The sequence below is a fragment of the Oncorhynchus masou genome, chromosome 8, assembly GCF_036934945.1.
Source record: "Oncorhynchus masou masou isolate Uvic2021 chromosome 8, UVic_Omas_1.1, whole genome shotgun sequence".
Classification (NCBI taxonomy): Eukaryota; Metazoa; Chordata; class Actinopteri; order Salmoniformes; family Salmonidae; genus Oncorhynchus; species Oncorhynchus masou.
In genome coordinates this window covers 23,676,985-23,700,396 of record NC_088219.1, presented here as the reverse complement: position 1 = coordinate 23,700,396, position 23,412 = coordinate 23,676,985, and the positions used below count along the sequence as shown (strand labels likewise).

General features: G+C 45.4%; 2 protein-coding genes across 3 annotated transcripts; both read right to left on the bottom strand.

The window, feature by feature from the left end:
• Positions 1-1,876: 1,876 nt before the first annotated feature.
• LOC135543788 (salivary glue protein Sgs-3-like) lies at positions 1,877-11,559 on the bottom strand. The gene is made up of 2 exons (XM_064971128.1): positions 11,554-11,559; positions 1,877-2,551 (listed from the first exon to the last, which is right to left on the bottom strand). Exons 1-2 carry the CDS (start codon positions 11,557-11,559, stop codon positions 1,877-1,879), a joined length of 681 nt encoding a protein of 226 aa, XP_064827200.1.
• On the bottom strand, positions 10,015-19,558 carry LOC135544410 (general transcription factor 3C polypeptide 4-like). 2 transcript variants are annotated; one of them, XM_064971989.1, is made up of 5 exons: positions 19,228-19,558; positions 13,851-15,587; positions 13,600-13,730; positions 12,847-12,935; positions 10,015-12,450 (listed from the first exon to the last, which is right to left on the bottom strand). In XM_064971989.1, the coding sequence occupies exons 1-5, from the start codon at positions 19,531-19,533 to the stop codon at positions 12,386-12,388; spliced, it is 2,328 nt and encodes a 775-aa protein (XP_064828061.1). In that variant the 5' UTR covers positions 19,534-19,558; the 3' UTR covers positions 10,015-12,385. The 2 variants fall into 2 exon arrangements, with proteins under 2 accessions (XP_064828061.1, XP_064828062.1); XM_064971990.1 differs by having other exon boundaries at positions 13,851-15,583; positions 19,228-19,307.
• Positions 19,559-23,412: the final 3,854 nt, after the last annotated feature.

The window sequence follows — 23,412 nt, the reverse complement described above, 5'->3', positions numbered from 1 at the left end:
AATTGTCCTCTCATCTTCTCACTTTTTAAACCCCTTTTCTTTTTTATTAGCTGTATCATCTCCATACATTTCAGTTATCCTCCTCCGATCAGAGTATAGGGTTTCACCTGTATTCGTGTCATGCAGCCATCAGCATGAAAATGCACTTACACTGCGTCTAAGGCATCTTTTGTATTCTGAAAGGGATGTGGTTTCCACTGCTAGACCCGTCTTCAAAACAAACAAACAAACAAACAGAACAATGAAACAATAGATCGCACTTTTCAGCCCAGACATCATTGCGGTTGTTGCTGATCTCTGTCTGCTTCACTTCCACTGTTAAAACAACAACAACAACAAATCTACTGAAATACATCCAGACAGATACACAGCCGCAGTGTCTTTTCAGAGGCTTTTCTCCCCTTCTGCAAAGTCACTTCTGACTGACTTATGATACTCATATCGGGGCACATGTTGTTCTTCCTCCCCGTTCTCTCATTCTTTGGTGTTTCATTGTCGATTTCTCAGATTGCTTTCTGCAGACAGACAGACAGACAGTCCTCTGTGTGTGTGTGTGGATTCACAGTGAGGATTGGAAATGTGTGCATCCAAACAGGCCCGATGTGTCCATCCAGATCTGGGCTCTGATGTGCTGCGTGTCTGGCCGCATGTCGGCTTGTCAGCTCCAATTTATCCCTCTCTGTTCTTTCTATTTTCTATCTTCTGTCTCCTCCAGATGTTGCGCCCGGTGTCAAAAGGGATCTCTAGATTTTCCACTGCTGAAAAAGGGAGAGAACATATTCTTCTGTTTGTACAAGCTGATAGATACACTTTGAAATTCAATTCCATTTTCTTTCATGCCACAAAACACGCAGGAGGAGATGAGCCCCATTTGCTGAGATCTGTCTGCGACCTTGATGCCACTGGCTCTTTCTTTCCTCGGTTATTTCTTTAGGTGTGTTGACTCATTTATTTTACTTGATTGCCCCCCCCCACCCCCCCCAAAAAATGTATCCAATGCTCTACCTCTCTGAGTCTATTGCCTTTGATAATTATGCCTTCGTTATTGATTATGTACAATGTCATTGGCCCTTTCTTTGTTGTGCCCTCGAGCAATACCAACGAACGATGTTCTGGCACCAAAAAGCCCTGGTACTTGTTGTTCTCCTGCCACGCCACTAGGAGGCGCTGAGAGGAGCAGTAGCCCCTGCATGTGTTGATTTATTTATCTGTGATGGATTAAAGCCTGTATACCTGATAAAGGGGATGTCAGAACAGCTTTGACAGCCACAGAGGCGGCAGAGTGTGCACGATTTGGTCGCCGAGCGGTGCCGGCAGATACAAGGAGCGTCTCTGGCATCTTTGAAGTCTTGACAGACGAGAGTCTCTGAACATCCCCTTAATCTTGCCTTCCCTCAGAGAAGCAGCGCCAGCCAGGTATATGAGCGTGCTCACTTCTCTGTTTGCCTTGTTCTCTTAATGACACAAACCATTCAGCGACCATGCATGATAGCATTTCATCTAGCATAATGTATGGTGGCTGCTTTCTTCACTACGCCCCAGTGCCTCTCTCTGCATAAGCCAGCTGGAGATAGCAGCAGACACAGACAGGCCTTTGGCACACTGGGATATTGTGTGATGTGTGCACTGTTTGATTGTGCCTCATTGTTTTTGTGAGCCCACTAAAAGCAAACACAAGGAAGCTGCCGTGTAGAATTGTCTGGAAAGCAGATCATTGGAGATGTGCTTTGTACCTGGATGGATGTGTGTGTGCCTGTAATGGCCTGTAGTAGATATCGACAACATGTATGTGCTTATCATCATGACAGTGCTAATGGAGAGCACTGAACCTTTAACCATCACAACCATGCTACTACTTCAACACCTACTGTAAACCTCATGTCTCATACTGCTGCTGAGAAGGCTTGGTGGATGTGTAGAGCTGCTGGGAAGGCTTGGTGGATGTGTGGAGCTGCTGAGAAGGCTTGGTGGATGTGTAGAGCTGCTGGGAAGGCTTGGTGGATGTGTAGAGCTGCTGGGAAGGCTTGATGGATGTGTGGAGCTGCTGAGAAGGCTTGGTGGATGTGTAGAGCTGCTGGGAAGGCTTGGTGGATGTGTGGAGCTGCTGAGAAGGCTTGGTGGATGTGTGGAGCTGCTGAGAAGGCTTGGTGGATGTGTAGAGCTGCTGAGAAGGCTTGGTGGATGTGTAGAGCTGCTGAGAAGGCTTGGTGAATGTGTGGAGCTGCTGAGAAGGCTTGGTGAATGTGTGGAGCTGCTGAGAAGGCTTGGTGGATGTGTGGAGCTGCTGAGAAGGCTTGGTGAATGTGTGGAGCTGCTGAGAAGGCTTGGTGGATGTGTAGAGCTGCTGAGAAGGCTTGGTGGATGTGTGGAACTGCTGAGAAGGCTTGGTGGATGTGTGGAGCTGCTGAAAAGGCTTGGTGGATGTGTAGAGCTGCTGAGAAGGCTTGGTGGATGTGTGGAGCTGCTGAGAAGGCTTGGTGGATGTGTGGAGCTGCTGAGAAGGCTTGGTGGATGTGTGGAGCTGCTGAGAAGGCTTGGTGGGTGTGTAGAGCTGGTGAGCAGGAGAGGGCGCTGGGGTTAATTACTCCGTTACTGGGTGGCTCAGGAAGTGGCTGTTTAAACAGGCTTCAGTCAGCAGGGGACTAGGCCTCATTACTCCAACTAAAGCTGTGACCCTTCCCCACCGTCTAGCCACCACCTCTTACCACCGTTTTTTAGGCATGCTAGAGAATATTCATATAGAAGAGGTGGAGAGAGAGAGAGAGAGAGAGAGAGAGAGAGAGGAAAAGGATGGAGGGAGAGGGAGAAGAACAGTCAAATAAAACAGAGTGGGGATCTTGGGTTTAACTTGTGTGGCTCTATTGCATCATTACCTGAGCTGTGGCAGGGCTACAATTATCCCCCAAATACCCTGGCGTAACTAGAATAGCATCTACGAATCCGATTACCCCTCTCCCCCCCCCCTTCAACCACACCTCCAACCCCCGCACCCTCTCTTCCTCAGGTGTCTGATGGCACTGGCTGATAATGACGGTGCTCTCATTTGCAGAAAGGACAGTGAGTTGAAATGGGGTCGAGGATGTCTATGAACAGGACACGCTGGAACAGTACAGAGCTCATACCTGTCACTTTACTGGGCTGTATCAGTTCTTATTATTTATATTCCAAGGAGGCACAAGGGCAGGTGCTATAACTTCTCATTATTTCATCATCTTAACATTTTGACCTGAGTTGTCTTACATGTACAGTATGACAGTTTGTGGCAATTAGTTTGTCTGACCATCCAAGGAAATATCAAAACACCCCCTGAAATGGAAATATAACACAATTGTACTGCAGGTGTGTATAAAATATATTTGTCCACCTCCCTATAGACTTTCCTCATCCAGAGGACTTAAAAATGGATGTTCTCCAATTATAAATGAGAGCTGTGTGTGGGAGAACTAATCCAAGGGTTTTGATAAATGAGTTGTAAAGGCCTCAGTTGTGGCCTGCTGAACTGCATGATCAAGTTTCAAGTCAATTCGTCTTTGTCTGCTCCTAGAACTCAACTAAAAATAAATAGTCATTTTGACTGAAAGACAATCTCTTTCATATAAACACCCATCCGCACGCAAACACACACGCACACACGGACACACACACACGCACACACACACACATGCACACACGCACACACGCACACACGGACACACACACACACACACGCACACACGCACACACGCACACACACACACACACGCACACACGGACACACACACACACACGCACACACGCGTGCACACACACACACACACACACACACACACACACACACACACACGCAAATGTCTCTGGAGAGGCTGTCAAACACTATCAATAAAAATCCAATTTGATATGAGGGAAAATGCTTGATTTGTGGGAGACATTGGATCTCCAAACTATGTGATTTTAGCTCAAATCCTGAACAGAGCTTCCACAATATAATTGAGGGCAGAAATCAATAAAAGCAGCTGGATATGGCTGGCGGTGAGCTGTGGTGTGCACAGGCGCATCCATATTGAGAGTTGTTGGCTGTTCGATCTGTGTCTGGGATAGGCTCAGCTTCACTAGCCTAATCACACATGGCGCCGGTCGATGCCAGGACTTAGCCATTGGCGCTCTCCATTGGCATATGTTAAACACGACTCTCCCTTTCCCTTCCCGGTTTAAAAAGCTACACCTGAGATCCTTGACCATTTAAAGCCAAAAAACAGGGATTATTTTAAACATAGCCCGAGGTGAGGGTGAAATTCTCTGCTCTGGTGATCTGGGTGTGTGCTGGGTCGGGCAGCGTAGGAGAGAGGGACACACAGGGTATTTATGGTATTGATTTTTCAAAGTAGATACAGCGAGATTTAGAGGGGCTTGACTCTTAAAATTCCCAAGAAGGGAAGTAGGAGGGAGTTTCAGAGGCAATCATCTGCAAAGCTGTGCTATGTTGTGGAATGAGGCCTCAATGTATATCAGAAGAATCATTAAGCCAGGGTCAAGATGGAGCTGCTGCTCCTCAGCTTAGCCTCTGCTAGCTAGGTGGTCGTAGTCTGTGTCAGATAGGAAAGTGGAGGTGAGAACTGACAAGAGTTCTCGGTGATGTAGAGATGGTAATTTCTCCTTTTTCGTTTGGCATGAGCAAATAGAATGAGCATCTTGCAGCCTGATCGTGGAATATTGTTGTGTACTAACTCATATTTCATGTCCAGACAGTGCTCATATTCCTTCACCCGATTGACCTGCTATCCTCTCTGTGAATGTAAGCTTACAAAGGATGCACTTATGTATTGATAGAAAAAAATGATGCACAGTTCAGGTTAGACATAATTCAACTCTTTCCACCTTCAATCTGTATCCCTAGTCCACTGGATACAGTAGGACTATTTGTCCTACCTCCCCCGAGCAACACAGTCCCTGCTCCCCAGCTGGTTGAGGTGTGGCAGACAACCATTGGGGTCGATTCCCTGCCATGACTCCTCACCCTCCAGTCACGACTCATGACTCAGGAGCCATATTTAGAAACGATGGGTGATCTCACAGGCGCTGGGCGGTGCCATTGTAATTGTCCTTTGGAGTGCCCCAATTATGCCATTAAGGGCCCCTCAGTGATGAGGCTAATGGCGGGAGACCTCGTTTGCATAGCATTCTCTTAATTGAGCCCGAGGCCTGGCGTGAAAACAAGACTCAGATTATGTCACTGAAGGAAAGGGAGGACGTTGGTCTGACCTCCTGCAATAGTTTCCCTGACAGCTATATTAATTAACAGCTATTCCGTTACATGGGCTTTAGGAGGGATAAATAAGTGGGCATGGTGACGAGGTGTGTGTGTGTGCCCTTGTGTAAGGCCCTGAACTAGGGCTGTGTCTGAAATGGCATCCTATTCCCTATAGAGTGCACCATAGTGGCCATAAGCCTCTGGTCTAAAGTAGGGCGCTATATAGGGAATAGGATGCGATTTTCGAGCCAGCCAGTTGTTCTAATGGAGAAGCCACAGTCCTATATGGGGGATTGAAGGCCAAAGAGGGCTTGGCACATAGGATGGATCCTCTTACCCATCATTCCCTAAAGGAGGTAACCCGGCCTGTGCCAGTCGGTTAATAAATCACCACACAAAGCCTCCACTAATACTTTTAATTGTGAATGAATTAGACTGTTTTATCTGGAGAAGCTACTGTATCAATGTATTGGTATGACCGAACAGCCGGGCCTTAGTTTACTTGTGCCTGCGCTGTGCCCTTTCCATACATAGCAGTTTTGATATTAGATTGAGATACTGTTAGCTATTGTACAGGAACCATATAGTTATTGTTTAGAATACAGATGTAGATTTCCTATTTAATTAAGATAGCCTCTCTCTCTCTCTCTCTCACACACACACACACACACACACACCTCTTGTCTGTGTGCGTGTGCGTGTGCGTGTGTATGTGTGTGTGTGTGTGCGTGTGTATATGTGTGTGTATGTGTGTGTGTGTGTATGTGTATGTGTGTGTGTGTGTATGTGTATGTGTGTGTGTGTGTGTGTATGTGTGTGTGTATGTGTGTGTGTATGTGTGTGTGTGTGTGTGTGTGTGGATCAGGATGTAGCTTATCTGAAGCAGGTGAGCCAGGCAGCTCTTTTGTTATGTAAAGAGGTGCCATGTGATCCTGTAGTATAAAATAGGAGAGGAAAAGAAACCGTTCAGATACACTTCTCTCATCAGATAATTAACCGTGCCTTTGCTCCATTTTCCCATCCTTTGCACAAGTGTCTGATCGACTTTCAAAAAGCTGATCGGCCAGAGAGAGAGAACCTCCTCAGAGATGTCCTCTGGGGCTCCAGCAGAATGCTAGAATGCTGTTAGCTCACTACAAAGTTACAGTAGGGGGCCGCTGCTGGTGGGTGGCACACATTTACAAATACTTTCAGAAAAATCAATTATGGCATGGAGTTGTTGGAATTGATGTTTCAGAAATGTTTCACGTGGAAGCCAACGCGATAAAATATTTTGATAAAATACATTATATGTCCATGTCTAGAGTTTTGAGGCAACACTTTTGTTCAACATGTAGGCCTGATTTTCTGATGCCATCTTGGCATCAAGTGTCTATACTACATTCAAAAAGGCCATTTGACAATGTGTTTTGTTTCTCAAAATCTGCACAAAATTCATGGTCTTCCCTCCATGGTTGCTGTAATTCAGTAAGTTTATGTAATTAAAACTAGTAATGACAGCTGCGTATTTTCCACATGGTTAAGCTGAAGTATGTTTCTCATACATTTGTCCCCTTTCCTCCCTGTCAAAACTTCCCCTGCACCTGTCACAATTTGAGTTTTGTATAGCCCCCATGCTTGCCCCATGCCCCTTCACAGCTCCCCTGCTGCCAGTTTTTAACTACACTCCACTCTGGCCTCTGCTCTACTTGTTACAGACCCAACATGAGCCCAAACAATCAAAGTGTTTGGAAACGCTGAAAAATGCATGTCTATCCGTGACAGACAGATAAAGCAGAGCAATTAGCCACGTAATCCTAGAGCATCGTACGGAATCATCAGCCTCAGCTGTCCCTTCTCTCTCTCTCTCTCCCTCCGCTCCTCTCTCTCTTTCTCTCTATTAGATAAATGTACTCTGTGTCGTCTCCCCATCAAATCGAGTAACACTTCCCCTAATTGGCTTATAAATAATACAGCAGGACCTTCATTATAATTTCATCAGTGGTAAACATTGCGGGGGCAGTTGGTAAAGGACCTATCCCTCATTAATTTCTTAATTTGGGTAGATGGAATGAAGGGGAAGTGATGGAGAGATTGAGAAAGGTAGGGATGAGAGAAAGAATGCGAGAGATGTGGAGATCGGGTGAACAGAGACTCGTATCACCTCAGGCAGAGGAGGAGGGTGTGAGGGAGGGATGGTTGAAAAAACAGGAAGGAAGATGCTATTGCTGCTGCTTTTGTTAGTAGATGTCAGATATTCAATCCAAGGGTTTTGTCAGTAGCTCTCTGCACGATAAGCGATGTGGGCCTACCTCCCCTTTAAAAAAACACACACACACACACACACGCACACACAACCTCACTCCCTAGTCTTGGTCCTTGTTCTTTTTATATCAACGTAATGAATATTTCATATAAAAAAACATAAATATTCATTTTAATGGTTTCGCACAGTAGTTATTACCGGTATTTCTTACAATAAAAAAATAAAAAATACTCATTATAATTTCTGCATAACCAATCCCCGAAATAATCTCATACATCCTCAGACACTGAAACACACACACTCAGGATTATTTACACTGCTAACAAACTAATTTATAATCAGAACAATAGTAAGCCAATGCATTATCTCCTTTGTTGATTGATTATCTGTCCAGAGCTACTACAGTATCATCACTATGGCGAAGAGAACTCCTCAACCTGTGATAATGGCCTATGTGAGAGATATAATAGACAACGTTGTGTCTCGTTGTATTTACTTGCATGATAAAAAGACACATCATTCGCTAACACTGACAATTGCTGTCGAAGTCTGTTTAGCAAAGACGGTGACTAAGTTTCCCTTGTCAGATAAAGTCATGGGAAGCAGCCATTATGATTCCATAATATTGTTTAAGGGACTTTTACATGAGGTATGAGGTGGATGAATATGACACGCTCTGATCTCTGAAAGACTGATATTAAAGAAATATCTCAAATGAGCCATTTCCATTCCTCTTCCTGTTGAAATGTGGGAATATAAAAAGGCACAATGAGCCCTTCAGCCATCAAAAGGAGAGGAAAGTATCCTTGGTACGATTCTGGATCCAGTCAGACACCTGAAAGCAATCTCTCTTAGCTGTAACTCAACACTGTCACTATTATCGAAAGCTGCCACCTCAGTGGTGTCATAACTGATGGGTAGAGACATCCTAAAAAGGAGTGTCAAGATTTACAACTACAACACATGTACTATGTGTCTCACACAAAGAAGAAACAAGCTGAATAAAGCCAGGTATAAGTTAGACTTCTCTTTTCACTTGAACTCTGACTCGTCTGGACTGATCCAGGAAAGGACTCACTGACCAATGACTCCACCATTCACATCAACTCCATATCATACAAATCCTTTTAGCTAGAAGGACAATCTGGTCGCTAAGTGGAGCCAACATGAAAACACACAGAGCTGCCCAATGACGTGAACCTACCAGAAGAGCGAAATGTCTTCTATGCTCGCTTTGGGGCAAGCAACACAACCATGCATGAGAGCACCAGCTGTTCCGGACGACTGCGTGATCATGCTCATGTGAGTAAGAGCTTTAAACAGGTAAACATTCAGAAGGTTGCATGGCGGTGGTGAGTGGTCAGACTTCAGCCACCCAAGTCATAACTGTTCTCTCTGCTACCACATGGCAAGTGGTACCAATGCAACAGGTTTAGAACCAACAGGACCCTGAACAGCTTCTACCCCCAAGCGATAAGACTGCTAAATAGTTAGTTAAATAGTTAACAATAGGGGGACTCATCACATAAACTGCTGCTACTATTTACTATCTATCCTGTTACCTAGTCACTTTATTCCTAGTTATATGTACATATCTACCTCAATAACCTTGTACCCCTGCACATCGACTCGGTACTGGTACCCTGTGTATATAGCCAAGTTATTGTTACGCATTATGTATTTATTATTACTTTTCTATTCTTTCTCTCTGCATTGTCAGGAAGGGCCTGTAAATAAGCATTTCACTGTTAGTCTACACCTGTTGTTTACGAAGCATATTTACAAATACAATTGGATGACACACCCCCTCAGACTTATTTAACTCTGGCTGAGACTGGCCGACACCATGTTGAGAATGAGCTTAATTAATGTAGCAGTAAAACACAAGCCTCCCTGCTGATGCCCTTTGTACTACTACTTCTCATTATTAGTTCCACTCGGGCAGCCCCATGCTCAAGAACAAGCAGCGTCTCTAATGATGGACATGTCCCTCTCCTCCTCTCCACCACTGGTCTCGGGTCAGTGCCCCGGCCCCTCTGGGGACAGAGAGGAGGAGTCTACACGTTAAAGGACCATGTTAAGTCTGCTTTAAAACAAACCCCCCAGACTCACTTCATTAGCAGGAACAAGTTAGTTAGAGGATGTGTCTCAGTTTAGAGTAGTTTAAAACCTGAAGAAAGAAAAGTATTATCTCGGGAGTTGTGAGCGGAGTGAAGTGACTTTAGAAAAAAACATTTGTTCTCCCTAATGTTTCTTGTGTTTATTTTTGGGGTGCAAACATTGCAGACAGTCGTGTTTATCTCAGAGTTAGGGAACTGTCTGTTACCTACGTAAACAAACATTGCAGACAGTCGTGTTTATCTCAGAGGTAGGGAACTGTCTGTTACCTACGTAAACATACATTGCAGACAGTCGTGTTTATCTCAGAGGTAGGGAACTGTCTGTTACCTACATAAACAAACATGGTTTAGGGTAATAAAATGACTATGGAAGATTTACTTTTCCATATTAGACTAATTCAATGGAAAAATACTCAAAAATGTACAAAGACCTTAAAAAGTTTATTTACACATCAGGAAAATATCATCTAATGAACTCTTGGTTACAGATCAGGGTCATGGAAAAGTCCTGATGACCCAATGAAATACGATAGAGACGTGAAAGTTGTGAAACAGCACAGTGACAAGGACAAAAGGGATTTACAGCACTTGATAAGGGAGGTGTGAGTGCTGTCATATTTGGGTACTATAGGGATCAGCATCTCTGGCTTTACAGCACTCTGTTAGTTGACATGAGATTACCAAATGGGACAGAAGATTGGGTAGTCCAGGTGAGACAGAGGTAAGAAGTCAACATGAACACAAAAAAACACAACACCAGATGATCCCATAAGACTTTCCAGTGTAATGAAGCAGCTGCAGTGTAAATGGATGGAGAGATATTTAGGTTCTGCAAAATGCATCTGTATCAGAGGCTAATGGGAGGAGCTATAGGATGATAGGCTCGTTGTAATGGCTGGAATGAAAGGAACAGAGTCAAATACGTGGTTTCTATATGTTTGATACCGCTCCATTTATCCCATTACAATGAGCCTATCCTCCTATAGCTCCTCCCACCAGCCTCCACTGAGTTCTGTATACATAAGAGCATAGGACATATCAAATTCTAACTCGATAAACAAACAAAAGGAATAGCATATTAAATAAAAGCGTGAAAAGGTGTTTGGAAGGTTTTACGCGATCCAGCCATTGACATGAAGGCTATAAATATTGTATGCATAGAGAAGAATCCTCCTTTTGAAGTCTTGTGAGAGCTAAGACAGAGGAAGAAAGGGAGGGGAGACAGTAATTACTGGTGGAAATGCTCTTTGACAGATTATTCTATTAAAGTAGGAGGTTGTTCAAACAAACACAGCTCACCTCTAACAGCACTGGTCTCCACCTATCAATGACAAGAACATTCTCACCTGAAGAAACACTTCCCCTTGACAAACAAGACACTTACTGGGAGCCAATCACATGATGGAAAAACCTGTATGCTCCTTATAATGCAAGTTTGTCTATGAAAACTTTTATGCTCCGTATAACGCTACAGAGTTGGTCTAAGAAAAAGACTGGTCATTTTGAACGAGAGAATATTGAATGGTAATAATTCGCAAAGTGCTAGTTTCTAATGAATGATTCAAAACCTGAAGACGTATTTTCAGTGTGGATCGTCAAAATACTGTAGTGTCACATACTACCGCCATATCGACCACAGAAAAAAGGCAAATTATCCAAATTTACTCAACTACTAATCTCTGAACATGTCTACTGATGACAATGGACTGAGGATTCTGGGTAAAACTCTGGCTCTCTCATCAAGTGTTGAGAGCTGCGAGCCGGGCAGCTTCCTCACGCAGGGCTAGCCCCAGGGCAGCCTATCATCTCCAGTGACACCAGAGGGAGGGTGGAACCTCACCCCTCTGCCTGGCCAGGGCTGTGCATGGGGATGTAAGGGATGAGACGACAAGATGGAGAGCAGTGCTGTTACTAGCCTAGTCTACTAGGTCCAACTCCATCTTTGATCACTGGCCACTGACCTCCATGTTTCCGAGATATGGGGAAGGAGTGGGAGGGGGCGGCGGGGAGAGCACATCAAGTACACATCCTTCCCAAAGTAAAACAGGGTTAATTGTATTTAACAATATGCACTCTTAACCCCCCCCCCCTGATTAGAACGAGCATCACATCTGCCTGCCGCCCGGCTCTGTTCCTCATTACTGTGGAATCTCATTACAATCAGCCCCCATGGGAGACACAGCTTCAGTTTTAAACACTTTCTATCCCTCTCTTCCTACCTCACACTCCTCTCTCTTTCTCTCCGTCTACAATATCGGAAGTCCTCATCTAAGAGTCATTTTTTTCTCCCACATGCAGCATGGAAATTGCTTTACACTGCCAATTAAAATAACATACATTTAGATTGTTTCCCCTCAGTCAGTGAGGATATGTATGTGTTGCTCTCTAATGGCAGAAATAGACCTAAAATAAGGCTGACACGCCAAGCCCCCCCTGTTTTTACCTAACAGAATAACACACACGTGTTTGGAAATGTAGTAAATAAATGAGGAAAATAAGGAGGTTAACTTATGGGTCTGTGAACTCAGAGAAAAGGTTAGATCCATCTCCACACACTCAACTTTCTCTCTTAATAAACCATATTCATATCAGTGGGGTTTCAAATGTATATTCAAAACCTTTATTTTTTTTTAATTAAAAAGGTTGTGGTATAATTCATTTAAACATATAAATAATGCTTGGCAATAAGTAACAAGTAAAAAAAAATAAAGAAAATTGTCCATCTAGTCCAAGCAGGCGCACAAGTGTTGCAGGCAATGTAACCCTGGCTCTCCACAAGCCTGTCCTATAGTCCTAGAGGAGGGGGGAGTCGCAGAATGTACAAGGACCCTGCAGTATCCTCTTGATCCAGTCTGGGTCTGCAGTGAGGAGGGTGGAGGGACACAGGGGAGGGGGCACACTAAATAATGAAGCTAAACATTGAGTATTTTATCAGATTCATCTGTTCAATCACAAATCACCTGCTCCACTATTTGAGCAGTAAACAGACAACAGATTGATCACTCAGCAATGTTAGGCTTATTTAAAATCATATATGCTGACAGTCTGACAACTAGTAGAAACTAAGCCTGAGAAAAATGTACGTACATTCTCAAGTACTTTCTTATATTGTGTCAACGCTGAATAGGAAGATATGCTGATCAGAGCAGGATGAGAGTGAGCTGCCAGTTAATACCTCTCTCTGGAGAGAGAAAGAGGAGGACGGAGTTGAGTGTTCAGAGAGGTAGAGAGATGGAAAGTGACTAGCTGCTTACCCTCAGGCACTGGCAGTCTGGCGATGCTATCCTGCAGCAGGCAGCGTCTGTACGCGAGTGTCTGGCACGCCTGGTAGGACAACACACACCTAAAAGAAACGGGCATACTTCAGGTGAGCACTAACACTGTAGGAGGGATATCTCAATAGTGGTTTCCTCTCCTTGTCTCCTTCCCTTCATTTGCAATGACTGGGAGGGAAAAAAACAGAATAGGTGAACGCAAATTCCTGGCTGACATCCTTACTCAACACATCCCTAGGAGATGGGGAGAGGAAACCACTTTAGACTATTGAAATGTGCTGTGGGACATAGAGGCTGCAGACTGTCCCAAACTGTCCACCAGGGGCAGCATATCCCATCCAACTACTGAGCGGTATGGTGGGATAGAGGAGGACAGGAGCATATCAAAAAAGTGGTTCTGTGATAATAAACAAACAGTCAAAAAAAAAAGCATTTAGCTGCTGTGTGTGGAGTCACTCGTTAGTGTCAGCCCAGTGTCTGTGGACCTTTGGAGACTTCTCCTTCTGCTTAGTATTGTTCAGAATTCAGAGGCTTATGCGCCCTAGTTTATACCCAGGAAATCTCAGAAAATGTGATACGGTTTGCATTCATCAGTAAATGCAATTGACTAATGACTAATTATCAATTGTGAAAATAATATGGAATGTCTAAGAATTAGAAACCCTGGATTTAGATGACAGGAATCAGGTGATTGGAGGTTGAAATATTGAAGAAAGGGTTGATGGCAATTACCTGAGCCACATATGTCCGTTGGAGCAGACAGCCTGCTTGCGGTCTGTGAAAGGCAGCACCTCCTTACACAGACTACAGTACTCAGGGAATGTCTGCTTGTTCATCTTCTTCTGGATGTGACCTATCAGGACCTGGGGGTGCAGAGAGCAAGACGTGTTGAATCATGCACAACAACAGGGTACGGCGAATGTTCAAACAGTCGTCTATTGCTCAGGCTTATAGCTCTGGAATAGGACAACTGAAGAGCTAACCTGTGCTGCCCTGTCCTCATACGTGGGGTCGCTGGTGAGGAAGTCACAGACACCCCGCGTGGGGATGCTGGTGTTCTCAGTGATCCAGGTGTGAAGGTACACCTCCCCCAGAACCCTCTTCATGTGCTCCCTGGTCAGGTGGGCCTCCACCGCCTCGATCCAAGCTATCACCTCCCCCGTCTGCTCCTCCAACGCCCGGGCCTCTGGGTCCTGCAGCTTCGACACCACCTCCTCTTCCCCTCCTCCACCCTCTCCCACGACACCCACCTCCTCATCCTTCACAAACACCTTGGAATCCTCGTGTGTGGGGCGCCAACGTGCCTCCACAGGGGCCTTCTGCAGGGACTGGTAGAGCACGCGCACCAGGAAGAGTTTTAACCTCCACAAGTAGGGGGAGCCTGTGTTGTGTACCTTGTCGTCCAACTCCTCCTGCAGCAGGGCCGGGATGCGTTTGTCCCTCAGCACCCTCCAGCGCACCAGGTCCAGCAGGTCAGTCTGTTTGAACAGGCTCTGGACCGGGGACTCCAGCAACTCTGCCGCCGCGTCATTGGGTGTCTTCAGGGTCACAAACTGGACCTGGTAGGGCCTAGAGACCGGGTGCTGACCATTGGTCATCCCCTCAGTACTGACCAGGGCCAGGTACGCCCCGTGGGGGCTGACCGCGATGCCGTGTATCCTCCGACCTGCCAAACCCTCTGGCAGCACGATCTCCTCCTGCTTAAAGGCCACGGCCATATCGGTAAAGATGGGCGTGAGCTTCTTGACCGTCCCGTCCAGGGAACAGGTGTAGATGGAGCTGCCCTGGCGGCTGGCTGTCATGGAGACGATGGGGGTGGAGTGCAGGCCCGTGACGTGTGAGTTGTGCACGTTGAGGCCCGCCTTAGAGATGAGCAGCAGGCACCAGAAGAGGTAGGAGCCCCTGGCCGCCACCACCAGGCTACAGTTACAGTTCTGTTTGGGGTGGAACAGGGAGATACACTTGATGTTGTGTACAGGGATCTGGTCTGACTCCTGCCAGAGGACCACTGGCTGGCGCAGGGTGAAGTAGCCCTTCACCGCCTTTAAGTTGACGGGCAGGATCTTGACGGGCCCTAACTTGCTGCCCACGATCAGGCCGCTCATCTTGCGCCCGCTGTGCTCATACTCCCACCAAGCCAGCACGCTGGGGGACAACACCCCGGACTGGATGGTGTTACAGGACAACACAGAGTCCTTCCCCAGAATGGGCAGGCAAAACTGCCACACCACCAGGTCTCCGTTCTCCATCAGCACGGCCAGCAGCACCGTTCCCACATCTTTACACTCGTTGTTGGTCTGGACGTGCTGCGTGGTGCACACACTGGACCACTCCATCCGTACAGGGGTCTGCATGCGGTAGCGCCTCTGAAGCTCAGCCAGGTCTAGGAGGTTAGCCTTGGAGGGCTGCCCACCCGGTACGGAGTAGCCCCTGCTCCCCAGGCTCTCTCCATACAGCTGGGTCAGGTCAGCCACCACAGTCCACTGTAGACGCTTGGTGCTGCTGTGGATGGTCAGCCGGTGGTCCAGGGTGAGGGAGGCTAGGAGGCAGCGGCCATTGGCGTCACAGCCCAGGGGGGACCAGCTGGTGTACAGGATGCCCTTGTGGACACCCACGGTGGGGTTGAGCACTCTGTCCAGCATGAAGGACTGGCTCATCGCAGGGTCACTGGAGCTAGAGAACTTGTCTTTGGCCCTCAACAGCTCTTCTGCTGGACCTACCTGGTGGACAAACAAATGTTAGTCATAAGTAATCTCATTTGAAGGGGAGAAAATAAAAGCAACTTCTAGATAATATCTAAAATCCAAAACTTTCTGCAACCTACATTGCTAGCCTGTCCAATGTATAGTATGTTTGGCAATGGGATAAATGGTTAATTGCAGGCATCAGTCAAAAAGTAAACACATCAGGCAGATTCTAGATACTTTTGGTCATGTAGTGCATGTGGACACCTGCTCGTCAAATATCTCATTCCAAAATCATTGGCATTAATATGGAGTTGGTCCCCCTTTGCTGCTATAACAGCTTCTGTATGGACCTCAGTTTGTGCATGGGGGCATTGTCATGCTGAAACAGGAAAGGGCCTTCCCCAACTGGTGCCACAAAGTTGGAAGCACAGAATCGTCTAGAATGTCATTCCATGCAGTAGCGTTAAGATTTCCCTTCACTGGAATTAAGGGGCCTAGCCCGAACCATGAAAAACAGCCCAAGACCATTATTCCTCCTCCACCAAACTTTACAGTTGGCACTATGCAGTTGGGCAGGTAGCGTTCTCCTGGCATCCGCCAAACCCAGACTGCCAGATGGTGAAGAGCAATTCTTCACTACAGAGAACGCGTTTCTACTGCTTCAGAATCCAATGGCGGTGAGCTTTACACCACTCCAGCCGACACTTGGCATTGCGCTTGGTGATCTTATGTGCAGCTGCTCGGCCATGGAAACCCATTACATGAAGCTCCTGACAGTTATTGTGCCGACGTTGCTTCCTGATGCAGTTTGAAACTCGGTAATGAGTTTTGCAACTGATGACAAACTATTTTTACGCACTACATGCTTCAGTACTCGGCAGTCTCGTTCTGTGAGCTTGTGTGGCCTACCACTTCGTGGCTGAGACGTTGTTGCTCCAAGATGTTTCCACTTCACAATAACAGCACTTACAGTTGACAGTTCTAGTCGGGCAGAAATTTGACGAAATTATTCGTAAAAAACAACAGAAAGGTGACACCCAATGACGGTGCCACGTTGAAAGTCACTGAGCTATTCAGTAAGGCCATTCTACTGCCGATGTTTGTCTATGGAGATTGCATGGCTGTGTGTTTAATTTATACACCTGTCAGCAACTGGTGTGACTGAAATTGCCAAATCCACTAATTTGAAGGGGTGTCCACATACTTTTGTATATGTAGTGTGTATATTCTGACTGTCACTGTGATAGAGGACTAAACTCCACTGAAGTGAAGGAAGTTTCTATCGACTCCACGAACGGAGTGGAGAAGAGACTAGGCTTTGTGGAATCGAGCTCAGACTACATCGATTCGCATATGTTTGTCGTCTGTGTTTGTGCCTTTATTTGTTTGGTATTTTGACGATCACACTATTTAATGTACATCCCACCACCTACAGGATTTCCCAAATTATATATAATATATTTTAATAAACTAAATCAAACAACGTTCCTGTTAAAAAACAGATCTGATCCCTACACAGGCTCAAGGGGAACCTGGGAGGGTGGGTCTTCCGGCACCAGTACCCCTTGCAAGTCTGAAGATGTAAAATCCTTAAGTCCCAAAAGCTTTTATGCCGCAGCCACAATAATGTCTAGTTTCTTAGACTTCTTTTAGACTTGTGCCGTACAGTTTATAAGTTTGTCCATAAACACCACAAAATCCACCTTTTTAACAAACAGGGTATCTTTTGACTGGCAACAAACATTTACTACAGGCTGTGGTGGTGCGTCTACCATCTCTTTTTTTTTTTGACCTTTATTTAACCAGACAAGTCAGTTAAGAACACATTCTTATTTTCAATGACGGCCTGGGAACAGTGGGTTAACTGCCTGTTCAGGGGCAGAACAGGGGCAGAACGACAGATTTGTACCTTGTCAGCTCGGGGGTTTGAACTCACAACCTTCCGGTTACTAGTCCAACGCTCTAACCACTAGGCTACCCTGCTGCCCCTCTTCACAAGCAACACTTGTTTTCTCAATTCTTTTAAATTGCCTCCGCATAGGAGATTCGATTGACCGCTCTAACTTTTGCCACCTCAATCTCCTTCACCCAAACAGGGCACTCCTGGAACTCAGGATCATGATCCCCACCACAATTGCAACACAGTCATCCTTCTACACACCCGTTTTTCAGTATACTCTGTCCATCTGCACACACTTGAAACATGGCCAAATCCTTTGCAATTCTTACAACAATGGTTTGGGGACGAAAGCTCTTACATCTAAATGTTTTATTTAACTAGGCAAGTCAGTTAAGAACAAATTCTTATTTACAATGACGGCCTACCCCGGCCAAACCTTACCGATGCTGGGCCAATTGTGCGCCGCCCTATGGGACTCCAAATCACGACCGGTTGTGATACAGCCTGGAGTCAAAACAGGGTCTGTAGTGACGCCTCCAACACTGAGATGCAGTGCCTTAGACTGCTCCGCCAATCGGGAGCATAACCAAGCTTCACATGTGCAGGCATTTGCTCTTTATCAAAAAACCACAGGACCGACAGACTTTCTTATTTTTCTCCATTCACCCATCAGGGTCAGACGGCAGGCAACCACACCGGGAATTCTCTTGTATTATATCTCATGTATTCAACCTGAACAGCCGTCGTCACCCCTGAGATTACTCCATTGATGGGCGCTCTACTCCGGAGTTCAAAACACAAAACTTCTGTTGCTCGGATTATATTGAGGCTCATTGCAATCTTCCTCTGTTCTTCAGAAATATAATTAATCAAAAATAAGACCACTACTGGTCACTGACAGACTCCACTTTCCCCAGCGCATACTTCACCATTTGACACCTATAACCGGGTTTCCCCACATATGCAGCCTTACTCAATAAACGCATCTCAACAAGAAGCGATTCATTGTCATTCATACACTTATCCTCCCCTCCAATTTTAGACAATGTCCTTTTTGTTCCAGTTTTCGATACTACTGTTGTCCCTTCAGAACATTTGTCTTCACCAACTTTGCTCAACGCGCTGCTTGATTCCAACTCAGCATCCACTTCCTCCATCTTTTCCTGAACTGAAACCGTAGTCCTCACAGAGGTTGTATTTGACTAACATCTATTGAAAAAGTATGGATTTGAGCAAACAAAGAAAAGCACTCAACTACAGAGGACAAACATGAGCACAAGGTAGGCATTCCATCATTTACATTTTTTAAGTATTGACCTTGGCCAAATGGTTTTAGAAGTGGGGGGGGGGGGCATAATATATTTTTTAAAATGATACAGTTGGATAAACACTCCAAAATTGCCCTACCCGACCACTCAGACGTTGCCACATTTTGAATCACATTAAATGATAAAACTGGGGGGGTCAACTGCAATTTCAGAATGTGGAGGGGAAATGTCCCCATCCCCAGTGAAAGTTGCACCCCTTTTAGGAGATAGATTCCACAAAGCCTGGTCTCTGCTCCACTCCGTTGGTGAAGTCATCAGAAACGTCATTCACCAAGGAGTGGAGTTTAGTCCTCTACCACTGTGAATTAACTCAGCTGGAGCCCCTCCCATGAGACAGGTAAAAACAACTTCACAACTTCTATTTTGGTAATGCACGGTTTTGAGGTATGGAATGAACGCAAAGGCAAGCTTGCTAGCTAGCTAGCTACATGTGTGAAAGACTCACCTTCAGTTCACATACTTGGTCCGGCACGGGGATGGAGGTCCGGTGCAACACCAAGTCTTGCTTATTGCCGTGAACATCGCACACTACCTCCATCAAAGAAATACCACTTGTGCTAGAGGTCGAGATTCGGTGGTCCTCAGACCACGTGAGCGGCTCCAGGCCGCTGACCGGACTCAGTAGCTTTATCACCGGATCCCTCTTCACGACTGGCCCGAGTGCTGCCCAGGGATCATTCTCCCGTTCGGCTTCGGTAAGTTGTCCTACCTCTACCCTATCCGGAGCGCGATTTGGGCTGCAAGCCGCCATTTTCCATGTGAAACATAAAACAACGCGTCACCACAGAGTTTCTGAACCGTCACTACGGCGAGGAGGAGGGACATCTCATACCACTAGGAAAAAGATCCGCAAAGCTTCAATGTAGAGATTGGTTGCAGTGCAGAGATCACTAATGTATTATGCCTAAATTAAGGTAGAGATAGCTAGATAACATCAGCAAGTTTAATATCCAGCCATGAGTATGTATCTGTCTTCTTTTAGTCAACGAGTTAGGAATATTGTTTATGGTAGAATATGAAGTATTACAATGTATCATAATACAACACAGTGATAAAGGTTGAGATAACCGCATGACTGTCTCTGGATGGTATTTGGTATTTATTAGGATCCCCGTTAGAAAAATAAATAAACATATTTTTTATTACCCTACCAACTAACCCTATACTCATTAAAACCCACCACCTTATTCCATTACTAACCCAATCTGATTCTACCACAGGCCAACAGCCTGAGAGGAATTTGTGCATTTTTATTAGGATCCCTGTTAGCTAACGCCGTAACGTTAGCTAATCTTCCTGGAGTCCAACATTAATTAATAAGACATTACAAACAATTACAAATTAAGACTTTACAAATATTTAACAAGTAGACAATACAGACAATTAAAATACATGACAGGAAACACATTTAACATTCAGTTGATGCGTTCTATTTCCTGTCCAGTCATGTGGTCACATTAGATGCGTTTTTATTTTTTTCTTGAAGGTGGATTTACTTTTTGCCTGAGAAGTATGGATTCGTAAAGAGTTCCATTCAGCTATGACTCTATATAAAACTGTAGATTTAAGGCGATTTGTCCTTGTCTTGGGTTGTCTTGGATGCCCTGAATTTACCTGTCTGGTTTGGTGGTTATGCGTGTTGCTAGTATGAACTAACTGGCCTGAAAAATACTGTGGTTTTTTGAAAGATATAACATCCCTAAAGAAAATCAGAAGACTGGATAGTCATTTGTTTTCAACGTGAAGCCATGAAAGATTCTGATGCATTTGGATAATATTCATACGGTTAGAGCAATGAAGAGATAATCTGACTGCCCTGTTTTGAGCTTTTTTAAATATCTTTCTTTGCTGCAGATGACCATAGAACTGGACAGTACTCTAAGTGTGATAGGACCAGGGATTGACCATATAACTGGACAGTACTCTAAGTGTGATAGGACCAGGGATTGACCATATAACTGGACAGTACTCTCAGTGTGATAGGACCAAGGATTGACCATATAACTGGACAGTACTCTAAGTGTGATAGGACCAGGGATTGACCATATAACTGGACAGTACTCTAAGTGTGATAGGACCAGGGATTGACAATATAATTGGACAGTACTCTAAGTGTGATAGGACCAGGGATTGACCATATAACTGGACAGTACTCTCAGTGTGATAGGACCAGGGAATGACCATATATCTGGACAGTACTCTAAGTGTGATAGGACCAGGGATTGACCATATAACTGGACAGTACTCTAAGCGTGATAGGACCAGGGATTGACCATATAACTGGACAGTACTCTAAGTGTGATAGGACCAGGGATTGACCATATAACTGGACAGTACTCTCAGTGTGATAGGACCAAGGATTGACCATATAACTGGACAGTACTCTAAGTGTGATAGGACCAGGGATTGACCATATAACTGGACAGTACTCTAAGTGTGATAGGACCAGGGATTGACAATATAATTGGACAGTACTCTAAGTGTGATAGGACCAGGGATTGACCATATAACTGGACAGTACTCTCAGTGTGATAGGACCAGGGATTGACCATATAACTGGACAGTACTCTAAGTGTGATAGGACCAGGGATTGACCATATAACTGGACAGTACTCTAAGCGTGATAGGACCAGGGATTGAATCACCTGATTCAGAGTGCTAGATGTTACATACTCTGAACATTTTCTTGTAACAACAATTAATTAATTAAAAATTAATAGATAAGAATAACATCTATGTGTTCTGACCATGATACAGCTGCCTCCAATTTTTTTTTAACCTTTATTTAACGAGGCAAGTCAGTTAAGAACAAATTCTTATTTTCAATGACGGCCTAGGAATAGCGAGTTAACTGCCTGTTCAGGGGCAGAACGACAGATTTGTACCTTGTCAGCTCAGGGATTTGAACTTGCAACCTTCCGGTTACTAGTCCAACTCTCTAACCACTAGGCTACCCTAGTGATATGACACCTAGTAGTTTTGTGTTTTTCACTTGCTCTACATGTGTTCTATTCATCAACAAATTACATTGGGTATCCTCAGCAAGCAGCCTGGGGTGGCAGGTAACATAGTGGTTAGAACGTTGGACTAGTAACCAAAAGGTTGCAAGATTGAATCCCCAAGCTGACAAGGTAAAACATCTGTCGTTCTGCCCCTGAACAAGGCAGTTAACCCACTGTTCCCAGATCATCATTGAAAATAAGAATTTGTTCTTAACTGACTTGCCTAGTTAAATAAAGGTTAAATAAAAATAGATGTATCTTGAACCAAATATAATACATTTTGTTTTAGAAATGTTCAACACCAATTTGTTCATATCAACCCACATATCAACCTGCTATACATTGTAGAGTCATCAACATACATTGCCACTCTTGCTTTGTTCATAACTGAAGTAAAGATAGAGTACAGCAGTGGGCCTAGGCAGCTTCCTTGAGGAACACCAAAGTGTATATCTTTACTGTTTGAAAAGCTGCCATTAAAGAACACATTTTGCCTTCTCCTGGATAGATAGCTTTCCATCCAGGATAGAGCTGCAGACTTAAAACCATAACATTTGAGTTGACCTAGTAACAGTTCATGATCAATTACATCAAAAGCAGCACTGAAGAGACACTACCACTCAACACACCCTGTAACTCTTCTGAAGTCAAATCTCGTACCCACAAGTACTTCTCTGCAGCTGCCACCACAACATAGATTTTCTGTGACTTGCGTACCATCTCTGCAGAACAGTTGATAACCATTGCTATGAACGCTAAGAAGCCAACCTTACTGAAAAATACTGTATATCACTCATTGGCATATCCCTCTGTTCTGGAACAGATCTATTATTCACAGGGATCCTCTCAGAATCCCTCACCCTTGATCCACCCTCCTACTTTCTTCACTGCCTCAGAATACAACACCTGCCTCTCTGACCCTGGCCACCTCAACCTGCCTCTCTGACCCTGGCCACCTCAACCTGCCTCTCTGACCCAGGCCACCTCAACCTGCCTCTCTGACCCTGGCCACCTCAACCTGCCTGTCTGACCCTGGCCACCTCAACCTGCCTGTCTGACCCTGGCCACCTCAACCTGCCTCTCTGACCCTGGCCACCTCAACCTGCCGCCTCTCTGACCCTGGCCACCTCAACCTGCCTCTGTGAATTTGGCCACCTCAACCTGCCTATCTGACCCTGGCCACTTCAACCTGCCTGTCTGACCCTGGCCACCTCAACCTGCCTCTCTGACCCTGGCCACCTCAACCTGCCTCTCTGACCCTGGCCACCTCAACCTGCCTCTCTGACCCTGGCCACCTCAACCTGCCTCTCTAACCCTGGCCACCTCAACCTGCCTCTCTGACCCTGGCCACCTCAACCTGCCTCTCTGACCCTGGCCACCTCAACCTGCCTCTCTGACCCTGGCCACCTCAACCTGCCTCTCTGACCCTGGCCACCTCAACCTGCCGCCTCTTTTACCGGACAACTCTGATCCCCAGAAACATGGGCACCCCTACAGTTGACAACATTTTCCACCAAAATTACACATTCCTCTGTTCCATGTGTTCCTGCACACTTCCCACATCTTGGAATCTCCCTCCTACACACTGCTGCAACAATGCCCATAAACGTGACACCTGTAACACTGCA